At 48.6% G+C, this 12,047-nt stretch overlaps 1 protein-coding gene across 1 annotated transcript in view; it reads right to left on the reverse strand.

Annotated features, from left to right (window-relative positions):
* LOC140411190 (dynein axonemal heavy chain 8-like) overlaps positions 1-12,047 on the reverse strand; it is a 2,783,184-nt gene that overhangs the window by 1,935,645 nt on the left and 835,492 nt on the right. The window contains exon 31 of the mRNA XM_072500280.1: positions 6,499-6,612. Coding sequence (XP_072356381.1) covers positions 6,499-6,612 — 114 coding nt within the window. The remainder of the gene's footprint in view (positions 1-6,498; positions 6,613-12,047) is intronic.

Below are 12,047 nucleotides of genomic sequence, written 5' to 3' on the forward strand. Positions count from 1 at the left end.
CTTCCCATTACTTTCAACTCTCACCCACCCATCAAGGCAGTACAGTGGCGCAGTGGTTAGCACTACTGCCTCACGGCGCCAAGAACCCAGGTCGATCTCGGTTTGGATTACTGTCTGTGAGGAGGCTGCACGCTCTCCCCATGTCTGCGTGGGTTCCCTCCGGGTGCTCCGGTTTCCTCCCACAAGTCCCGAAAGATGTGCTTGTTAGGTGAATTGGACATTCTGAATTCTCCCTCTGTGTACCCGAACAGGCGCCAGAGGATGGCGACTAGGGAATGTTCACAGTGGCTTTATTGCAGTGTTACTGTGAGCCTACTCATGACACTAGTGAAGATTATTATTATTATTACGAAATTGCCCCTTACTTGGAAAAAAAAACTCTGACCCGCCCATCATATATCCACAGGGAGCTCACTCACTGCCAGCTCATGGAACACCACCATTCGCTCTCCACACACATCTTCAGTTCCCCTGTGGGTTGTAAGCTCACCACCTCACTGGTACCATTCACTATCCATAAATGCTAGCTTCCCTTCGGTGCTTCCCTGCATATGTCCTGCTTACACTATCTCCATCTGTTTTCATGCAGAACAAACTGCAACATAATAAGGAGAGATCCTAGGCATATAGATGGATACCCGGGTTGAAAGTTTTTCTCTGATGTCAAGTAGAGAGCCTTTCCGCTGCCAGGCAGGAATCCAAATGCTCCTTTGCTGACGGTGAAGTGGGCAGCAATAAACCAAGTGAGGATCCAGTATGGCATCATCCACAAAACCCATGTCTCATGCCTGCAACAGTGTAATCTCCCTTTTCTCATAGGCACATCAGGGGAACAGCCCTAGGAGTCCACCAGCCAGGTGCAAGAGAGTTCCAACCCCAGGCAAAATGATTTAAAGGACATGGACATTGAAGAACCATCACAGCTTTCAGCCATACCCTGCACCTGCGCCACATACCTCGCTAGGACCAGGTTTTAGAGATGCCTCTGGTCACAAACTAGTGAGTACCTAAAGCTCTTTGATCCAGATCCAGCAGGCAGGGGCAGGGCCCTTCAAGGTTCAAGCACTTGGAGCATTTCTACTGAAATCTATTGAGACCCAATGAAATGACATTCCTCTGGACTCAGCCATCCTTCGGTTGCTGAAGCTCCAAAAGCAAAGACGGAAACATCAGGAAGGGATATCAGCTACACACCTCAGATTGAAATGCAGCACGGAGGAGTCCTACTACCTTCTGTCTGATGAGGTCGTGCTGACAATCCAGAGCGATCAGGGTTAATGCAGCAAGGGTGCTGGTCACCATGGAGAACTTGATGCAAGACTATTGTCCTGCACTGCAGCAGGACGTGCACTCCACGGTTCAGGCATTTGTGGGCATCCACAAGTTCCAATGTCAGAGAATGGGGGGTCTTATTGAGCTCAGTCCAGCTGACCCTCTATCCCAAGAAGGAAGCCAGGTGCCCTCGAACACCCAGGGGGAGGAGGAGAAGCTGGTCCACAGCTTAAGGCTATCCAACCAGGTGATTCCGAGAGTGTCCAGCCCATCCGAATTCCTGGGAGTGTCCAGCCCATCCAAAATCTCCTGATCCTGTGACCGCTTCAGCTCCAACTCCACAGGCTGAGGAACGTTACACTACCACTCAAAAGAACCTTGATAGCAGGCCTGGGCCTTCAAGATCTCAGAACTTCAGAAGATGCTCGCCAAGGTCATCACTGACAATAGCGTACGACATACTGCATCTACCTCTTCTCTGGTTTCGAGGGATGCGCCAAGCTGTCGCGGCAGGGTCAGAAAAGTTAACAAGATCTAGTAGCATAGCATGAGCAGGCAGGTTAGGCACTTGTAAATAAATTCTCACTTATTGCATCCTGTCTGTGGCTCCTTGTTCTGATGAGATGTCTTCCTGTCTTGTCGGCCAGAAAACTTGATTTCTGTACCAGAGAAAGGCTGGGTGCTCAGTCCAGAGTTTCCTCCATGTGCCTTCTGCAAGGTTCCCCTCACAGTGACTGGACATATAAGTCATGCCTGTTTCTCAAAAGGAATGAGGACACCTCCCACAATATTCAAGGTTACCCTCACTCATCCCAGTCATTGTCAATGTGTTGCCCTGCCGCTTTCTCCTATAAAATGTTTGCATCAGCCTCCGGTTGACATTAAGCATTAAGGGGACAAATCACCACACATGGAAACATACATAGAAAATAAAGCAGGAGGAGGCCACTCAGCCCTTCGAGCATACTCCGCATTCATTATGATCATAGCCCATAAGATCATACCCTGATCCCGCCTTCCCCTTAACCCTTGATCCCTTTTAGCCCCAAGAACTATATCTAATTCCTTCTTGAAATTACATAACGTCCATGGTGGAACTTTTATCAGGACAAGTGCAACTCGCAGGTGCCATCGTTATGATATGACCCAGGTCATTGAGAATCAGTGAGATACCATCAGCCAGTCAGGGGTCAGACATTTGCATTATCTCTTTGAGAATCAATGCACTGTCCCCACTGCAAGTTGTCATCATCCTCCTGTAATATCGTGACTATGGACAACAATTACATTCACATGACACGAGCCTTATCACTGAGGGTGTGCACTACCAGCAGGCAGACGGGACAGCAATGCACATAAAAGGGACATGAGAATGAATGGCTGTTCTTAGTGGCTTTCCTCATCACCATCCATGAATCAGGCGGCAATAAGCACATTCCAGCTTGGCTACCCAATCTGGCCATCGCTACATTGTCAATGTCCTGTCCCCTCAAGGACCTTCTCTTCACCATCGACCTTGATCTCCTCAATCTCCTCCTCAGGCAGTTATTCCCCCTGTTGAAGCAACAGATTGTGAAGGACGCAGCAAATGAACACGAAGCGTGACACCCTATGTGGACTGTATTGCAGGGCTCCATCAAACAGGTTCAAGCACCCGAACATCATTTTCAGCATTCCGACTGTTCCACCAAACTGTGAGTAATAGCACAAGCCTCATTGTATCTCATCTCAGCTGCCTCTCTGGCCCCTGCACAGGAATCAGCAGCCACCTCCTCTGTGGGTATTCCCTGTCCTTGGGGAGCCAGCCTTATAGCTGCTGTGGCCCCTCAAACATAGCGGAGATCTGAGAACGGCACAGGATGTAAAAGTCATGTACTCTCCCCAGAAGTGAACACACACTTGGATGTTTTGTATGTGGTCGCAGCCCAACTGAACATTTAGGGAATGGGAGCCCTAGTGGTTCAGGAATTGCACTCCTTGATGCCACAGGGTATGAGAGCCATGTGAGCACAGTGGATGGCACCTTGTACCTATGGAAAGCATCCTGGCTAGTCTGATGCTGGTTGAAATGGGCATAGTTGTATGTCTTTGCAAAGAGTGCACCCGTCATCTCCTTGATGCACGTATGTGCGCAGGCTTGCGAGATTCCGCAAAGGTCACCTGTGGAGCCCTGGATGGAGCCAGTCAAGTGAAAGTTCAGGGCGGATCTGACTTTAAATGCCACAGGAGGAAGGTGGTTGTCAAGTCCCCATGGGACGAAATCCTGAATAAGGGTGAATAAGTGAGCCACCAATTCACTTGACAGGCAGAGTCTTTTCCGACACTGGTTCTCACTCATCTGCATGGAAGGTCAGGCACTGTCTGGACACCTCCAAGTGATCTTTCTCTGGGGTACCTCCTGTGACTGTGGAGCAGGCCCTGCTACTCCTACCTCCTCAGGGTGCTCCTCCTGCGGGGCATGGTCGGAAATGGTGATTGCCGAATACTGCGCATCCACCACCCCTGTCGGTAGATCCCTACTCAGTATTAAAAAATTGCTCCGGGAGTAGACCCTCTGAACGTGCGAGAAAAAGGAGAACCCCTTCCCTGTCGGCCTACTAAACCTCCATGGATCGACCCCCCCCCCATCTCCTCCATGAACTCCCTCAGATCTTTTCCCATTGCTGACACTCTGCCCGTTCTTGAGCACGACCGGTCCAGGCCTGGATCCATAACTGTATTGAAATCCCCTGCCATAACCAGCTTGTGGGAATCCAGGTCGGGTATCCTCCCCAGCACCCTCTTTCTGAAATCCGCATCATCCCAGTTTGGCGCATATATGTTGACCAGACCCACCTTCCTCCCTTCCAGCCTACCGCTAACCATAACGTAGCGACCTCCCCCATCCGAAACAATACTCCCCACCTCAAACTGCACCCGCCTGTTCACGAGAATCGCGACTCCCCTGGTCTTAGTGGAATACCTGACTAACCCAGCTCTTCCTTAACCTAACCTGGTCCGCTACCTTCAGGTGCGTCCCCTGCAACATTATCACGGACGCCTTTAAAGCCCTAAGATGCGCGAACACTTTTGCCCTCTTCACCGGCCCATTTAGCCCTCTAACGTTCCACGTAACCAGCCTAGTTGGGGGGCACCGCACCCCCGCCCCCCCTTGCCGGTCAGCCATCCCCTTTCCTGGGCCTGCCCCCAGCCCCTGCCCCGTGCCTCTGTAGCCCCGCCTCCTAGCAGCGCCCATTCCCGACCTCTTCTCCGTTTCTAAAATCAAATCCCTCCCTCGTCAGCCAAGCAACACCCCCTACCCCACCTAGCAACAACACTCTGTAATCTAACCCCATTCCTAATCTGATTGTATACACCCCCCCACTGTGCTCCCGCAGACTAGCTCACCCAGCTAGCCTGGTGGCCCGCGGCTCCGGTGCCAGCATGTCTCCCACCTATTGTTGCCTACCTGCCCTCCCCCCACCCCTCAAAACCATCGCCCTCATCAACTCAGCCCCGACGGCCGCCCCCTTTAAGAAACAGACGCCAACCAAAATCAGTATAAAGAAAAACAAAGTCAAACTCTTGCCATAATACAGATCAAAGTAATAATCCTCAAAATACTACAAAGTCAAAAATCCCCACCATCATCCCCCTCACAACACAGAAAACCCACCGAAATCGAATAATTCTTTAACTACTTTCCCCTTCTTAAACAAAACACAATTATCGAAGAAAAAGCCAAGAACGAAAACGAACAAACGCATAAATCAGTGCAAACAGCATTTGAAACGAACAGGAAAAACAGTTTCTCAAACTTAGAGCAGAATGTTCTCAAGTTGGCACCAGTCCTTTCCTCCTGACAAACTCCATAGCGTCCTCGGGCGACTCAAAGTAATGATGTTGGTCCACATGCGTAACCCAAAGTCACGCCAGATACAACAGACCAAACTTAACCTGCTTCTTGAACAGGATCGACTTGACTTGATTAAAGCCTGCCCTCCTCTTGGCCACCTCCACGCTTAGATCTTGGTACACCCGCAAAATGCTGTTGTCCCACTTACAGCTCCGCGTGCGCTTGGCCCATTGGAGAATACGCTCCTTATCCAGGTACCTATGGAACCTGACCACCATCGCCCGAGGGGGGTTTCCCTGCCGCGGCTTCCTCGCCCGCGCTCTGTACGCCCGATCCACCTCCAACGGTCGGGGGAAAGGCCCAGCAGCTTCTGGAACATGTTCGCCTCAAACTCCCCGGGATGAGCCCCCTCCGCCCCCTCTGGGAGGCCAACAATCCTTAGGTTCTGCCTACGAGACCTGTTCCCCAAATCCTCTACCTGTTCCAGCAGCCTTTTTTTGCCGGTCCCTCAGCATCCCCATAGCCGTCTGGTGTTCCTCCTGTTCAGCTAGCGCCTTCTCCGGTTTCTGGATCGTCCGGTCCTGGGCATCTAGCCTCCGCTCCATCCTCTCCACCGTTTCCTTAATCGGGTCCAGACATTCCTGTTTCTGTCTGGCGAAGCCTTCCCGGATGACCTGCATCAGTTCCTCCGTTGATAGTTGGGCCGAAGTCCCAGGGGTCCGGACACCGGCCATCTTGTCCGCTGCTGCAGCCAACACCCTGCTCGAGCCTGACTTTTTGTTTCTTCCCTTTCGATCTCTTCAGGCTCTCTGTTCCATAAACCAATATATATACCGAACACTTGTTCACTGTTTATTCAAATCCAGCACTTAAAAGGGCAAAGAAAGTCGGGGGGAAAGGTCCGAATGTCTAGCCAGAGCGGGAGCCACCTACTCCCTCATAGTCGCCATCGGATGTCCCCCCAAATGCAAACATTGTCGCAAACTTCACTCAGGATCTTGCACACAACCCTGTCAATGGAGGGAGGGGTCACCTGTAAAAACGCTTCTCAGTGCAAATTTGATGGCTCGGAGTGCTCGCCTCAGCCAATGTACCCAAGCTCACTGTCGAAGAGGATGTATGTTGTTGCCTACTTGGTCAGTGATGCACACCAATGGTTAACTGCTAAGTTGCAATCAGTGGCACTCAAATACAGCAGTGTTGATTTAGTGGGCATAATTCAGTGAGCTGTCATACAGGCATCTCAGCTGTAATGGCTTTATTCACTGAGCAAGTGCCTTGAATATCAAATGTTGTTTACTTTAAATAAAACGTGATCGACCCGTACTGGATCTTACGAACAACATTCAGCAGATTTAATACTGTCAGAAATATTTAAATAAAACATTTACCTTTTCATATTGACGTCCATATTTGAGCACTTCCTTCTGGAAAACATCCACTGACTCCAGCAGGTTAGCCTTAAATTTGGGTTGGACTAGCACCAATTCATCCTGCACATTTCTCTGTTAAGACATGCAATAATGCCAAAGAGTTAAACATAGGTTTATGGAGAGGCAGTGGCTAGACCAGAAAACCAGGGTAATGCTCTGGGAATCCGTGTTCAAATCCCACCATGGAGGATGGTGAAATTTCATTTCAATAAAAATCGGCAATTAAAAGTCTAACGATAACCATGAAACCATTGCCGATTGTCGTAAAAACCCATTTGGTTCACTGATGTCCTTCAGGGAAGGAAATCTGTCATCCTTACCTGGTCTAACCTACATGTGGCTGACTCTTAAATGCCCCCCTCAAGGGCAATTAGGGATGGGCAATAAATGCTGGCACAGCCAGCAATGCCCACGTCCCATGAACGAACAAAAAAAAAAATAGGCTAATAACTTGATCTAGCCAATTAAATATAAACAATCAATTTCAAAGGCTAATGAAACAGAATGCTAATTTTAATGATAAAACTTGATACATCTATTGTTAGCATTGCTTTATCACCTGATGAAAGGTCAGTGGCATTGGGCAAAATCTACTGCTCTGAAGTCCAAGTTCAGTGGTTAGTGAAGAAGTGGGAGTGATTTCTCTGGGGGTCAGAGGTGAGTGAACACGCACAATCACCATCATGCCCTTTTCAGCTGATTACATATGCATTCATGCGGGTCACAGTGAATCTTGGGACAGGCAGAAATTCGCAATCTTTGCTGTTATCTCTTGGTGACAAAGATCTGGTCACCATTGGTTAAGGATGCCCAGATGTTCAGTCACTACCTGATGAAAGGATCATCAGTTTGGCTGTCATTCTGGATTCTTCAAGACCAGATGACACAGAGATGTTAATGTGCAGCTCTAAGCTTCAACCAGATCCCGCAGAACAATTTAGGAAAGGCAGGCTGTGCTGCTTTCTCGGGATGGTAGCAGGAAGCCCTCCCTTCTGCCCACAGTGGCCTGGCCAAAAGTCACAGTCTTTCTGCAGGACAGCGGAGGTGGAATCCCAGACATCAGGGGTGGGTTTCTCTGTCCTGGGACGTCCAGATAGCATTCCCCAATGGGACGGAGAGTCGGGCCTCGGGGTAAAATCAGGATCGACGCCGGGTGCCGACCTGATTCGATGCTCTGACCCACCCACTGGCAGCAGGAATGATGTCCATGCCGCATGCCTGCGGGAGCATGCAAATAAATGCAAATGACCCATTTATATCTATTTAACGGGCCCAGCACCCTATAATCCGGCCTTCAGGGATTCCCCGGTCCTTGCGGTCAAGAGTCACGTGGGCGCGGATCACTTTTCTACCAGCGTGGCCCTGGCATGGTGGACCTTGGGGTGGGCTAAAGGGGCAACTCACAGATGAAATGAAAATCGCTTATTGTCACAAGTAGGCTTCAAATGAAGTTACTGTGAAATGCCCCTCGTCGCCACATTCCACCGCCTGTTCGAGGAGGCTGGTACGGGAATTGAACCGTGCTGCTGGCCTGCCATGTTCTGCTTTAAAAGCCAGCTATTTAGCCCTGTGCTAAACCAGCCCCTCTTTTTCATTTTCATTTTATTTCAAAGAACATAGAACATAGAAAATACAGCACAGAACAGGCCCTTCGGCCCACGATGTTGTGCCGAACCTTTGTCCTAGATTAATCATAGATTATCATTGAATTTACAGTGCAGAAGGAGGCCATTCGGCCCCTTGAGTCTGCACCGGCTCTTGGAAAGATCATCATACCCAAACTCAACACTTCCACCCAACACCAAGGGCAATTTGGACATTAAGGGCAATTTATCATTGGCCAATTCACCTAACCCGCACATCTTTGGACTGTGGGAGGAAACCGGAGCACCCGGAGGAAACCCACGCAGACACGGGGAGGACGTGCAGACTCCGCACAGACAATGACCCAAGCCGGAATCGAACCTGGGACCATGGAGCTGTGAAGCAATTGCGCTATCCACAATGCTACCGTGCTGCCCTGAAGAACAAATAAATCTACAGTATATTATTTTACCGTCATCCATGTACCTATTCAATAGCTGCTTGAAGGTCCCTAATGTTTCCGACTCAACTACTTCCACAGGCAGTGCATTCCATGACCCCACTACTCTCTGGGTAAAGAACCTACCTCTGATATCCCTCTTATATCTTCCACCTTTCACCTTAAATTTATGTCCCCTTGTAATGGTTTGTTCCACCCGGGGAAAAAGTCTCTGACTGTCTACTCTATCTATTCCCCTGATCATCTTATAAACCTCTATCAAGTCGCCCCTCATCCTTCTCCGCTCTAATGAGAAAAGGCCTAGCACCCTCAACCTTTCCTCGTAAGACCTACTCTCCATTCCAGGCAACATCCTGGTAAATCTTCTTTGCACCTTTTCCAGAGCTTCCACATCCTTCCTAAAATGAGGCGACCAGAACTGTACACAGTACTCCAAATGTGGCCTTACCAAAGTTTTGTACAGCTGCATCATCACCTCACGGCTCCTAAATTCAATCCCTCTGTTAATGAACGCGAGCACACCATAGGCCTTCTTCACAGCTCTATCCACTTGAGTGGCAACTTTCAAAGATGTATGAACATAGATCCCAAGATCTCTCTGCTCCTCCACATTGCCAAGAACTCTACCGTTAACCCTATATTCCGCATTCATATTTGTCCTTCCAAAATGGACAACCTCACACTTTTCAGGGTTAAACTCCATCTGCCACTTCTCAGCCCAGCTCTGCATCCTATCTATGTCTCTTTGCAGCCGACAACAGCCCTCCTTACTATCCACAACTCCACCAATCTTCGTATCGTCTGCAAATTTACTGACCCACCCTTCAACTCCCTATCCAAGTCATTAATGAAAATCACAAACAGCAGAGGACCCAGAACTGATCCCTGCGGTACGCCACTGGTAACTGGGATCCAGGCTGAATATTTGCCATCCACCACCACTCTCTGAATTCTATCGGTTAGCCAGTTTGTTATCCAACTGGCCAAATTTCCCACTATCCCATGCCTCCTTACTTTCTGCATAAGCCTACCATGGGGAACCTTATCAAATGCCTTACTAAAATCCATGTACACTACATCCACTGCTTTACCTTCATCCACATGCTTGGTCACCTCCTCAAAGAATTCAATAAGATTTGTAAGGCAAGACCTACCCCTCACAAATCCGTGCTGACTATCCCTAATCAAGCAGTGTCTTTCCAGATGCTCAGAAATCCTATCCTTCAGTACCCTTTCCATTACTTTGCCTACCACCGAAGTAAGACTAACTGGCCTGTAATTCCCAGGGTTATCCCTAGTTCCTTTTTTGAACAGGGGCACGACATTCGCCACTCTCCAATCCCCTGGTACCACCCCTGTTGACAGTGAGGACGAAAAGATCATTGCCAACGGCTCTGCAATTTCATCTCTTGCTTCCCATAGAATCCTTGGATATATCTTGGAGGCTGGGGATTGAGGGTGATTTAGAGATGTGGATCAGAAATTGGCTAGCTGAAAGAAGACAGAGGGTGGTGGTTAATGGGAAATGTTCAGAATGGAGTACAGTCACAAGTGGAGTACCACAAGGATCTGTTCTGGGGCCGTTGCTGTTTGTCATTTTTATCAATGACCTAGAGGAAGGCACAGAAGGGTGGGTGAGTAAATTTGCAGATGATACTAAAGTCGGTGGTGTTGTCGATAGTGTGGAAGGATGTAGCAGGTTACAGAGGGATATAGATAAGCTGCAGAGCTGGGCTGAGAGGTGGCAAATGGAGTTTAATGTAGAGAAGTGTGAGGTGATTCACTTTGGAAGGAATAACAGGAATGCGGAATATTTGGCTAATGGTAAAGTTCTTGAAAGTGTGGCTGAGCAGAGGGATCTAGGTGTCCATGTACATAGATCCCTGAAAGTTGCCACCCAGGTTGATAGGGTTGTGAAGAAGGCCTATGGAGTGTTGGCCTTTATTGGTAGAGGGATTGAGTTCCGGAGTCGGGAGGTCATGTTGCAGCTGTACAGAACTCTGGTCCGGCCGCATTTGGAGTATTGCGTACAGTTCTGGTCACCGCATTATAGGAAGGACGTGGAGGCTTTGGAGCGGGTGCAGAGGAGATTTACCAGGATGTTGCCTGGTATGGAGGGAAAATCTTATGAGGAAAGGCTGACGGACTTGAGGTTGTTTTCGTTGGAGAGAAGAAGGTTAAGAGGAGACTTAATAGAGGCATACAAAATGATCAGGGGGTTGGATAGGGTGGACAGTGAGAGCCTTCTCCCGCGGATGGATATGGCTGGCACGAGGGGACATAACTTTAAACTGAGGGGTAATAGATATAGGACAGAGGTCAGAGGTAGGTTCTTTACGCAAAGAGTAGTGAGGCCGTGGAATGCCCTACCTGCTACAGTAGTGAACTCGCCAACATTGAGGGCATTTAAAAGTTTATTGGATAAACATATGGATGATAATGGCATAGTGTAGGTTAGATGGCTTTTGTTTCGGTGCAACATCGTGGGCCGAAGGGCCTGTACTGCGCTGTATTGTTCTATGTTCTATGTTCTATGTTCTATCCCGTCAGGCCCGGGGGACTTGTCTATCCTCAAGTTTTTCAAAATGCCCAACACATCTTCCTTCCTGACAAGTATTTCCTCGAGTTTACAAATCTGTTTCACACTGTCCTCTCCAACAATATGGCCCCTCTCATTTGTAAATACAGAAGAAAAATACTCATTCAAGACCTCTCCTATCTCTTCAGACTCAATACACAATCTCCCGCTACTGTCCTTGATCGGACCTACCTCGCTCTAGTCATTCTCATATTTCTCACATATGTGTAAAAGGCCTTGGGGTTTTCCTTGATCCTACCCGCCAAAGATTGTTCATGCCCTCTCTTAGCTCTCCTAATCCCTTTCTTCAGTTCCCTCCTGGCTATCTTGTATCCCTCCAATGCCCTGTCTGAACCTTGTTTCCTCAGCCTTACATAAGTCACCTTTTTCCTCTTAACAAGACATTCAACCTCTCTTGTCAACCATGGTTCCCTCACTCGACCATCTCTTCCCTGCCTGACAGGGACATACATATCAAGGACACGTAGCACCTGTTCCTTGAACAAGTTCCACATTTCACTTGTGTCCTTCCCTGCCAGCCTCTGTTCCCAACTTATGCACTTCAATTCTTGTCTGACAACATCGTATTTACCCTTCCCCCAATTGTAAACCTTGCCCTGTTGCACGTACCTATCCCTCTCCATTACTAAAGTGAAAGTCACAGAATTGTGGTCACTATCTCCAAAATGCTCCCCCACTAACAAATCTATCACTTGCCCTGGTTCATTACCCAGTACTAAATCCAATATTGCCCCTCCTCTGGTCGGACAATCTACTTACTATGTTAGAAAAGCTTCCTGGACACACTGCACAAACACCACCCCATCCAAACTATTTGATCTAAAGAGTTTCCACTCAATATTTGGGAAGTTAAAGTCGCCCATG

The sequence above is a fragment of the Scyliorhinus torazame genome, chromosome 4 (assembly GCF_047496885.1).
Source record: "Scyliorhinus torazame isolate Kashiwa2021f chromosome 4, sScyTor2.1, whole genome shotgun sequence".
NCBI lineage: Eukaryota > Metazoa > Chordata > Chondrichthyes > Carcharhiniformes > Scyliorhinidae > Scyliorhinus > Scyliorhinus torazame.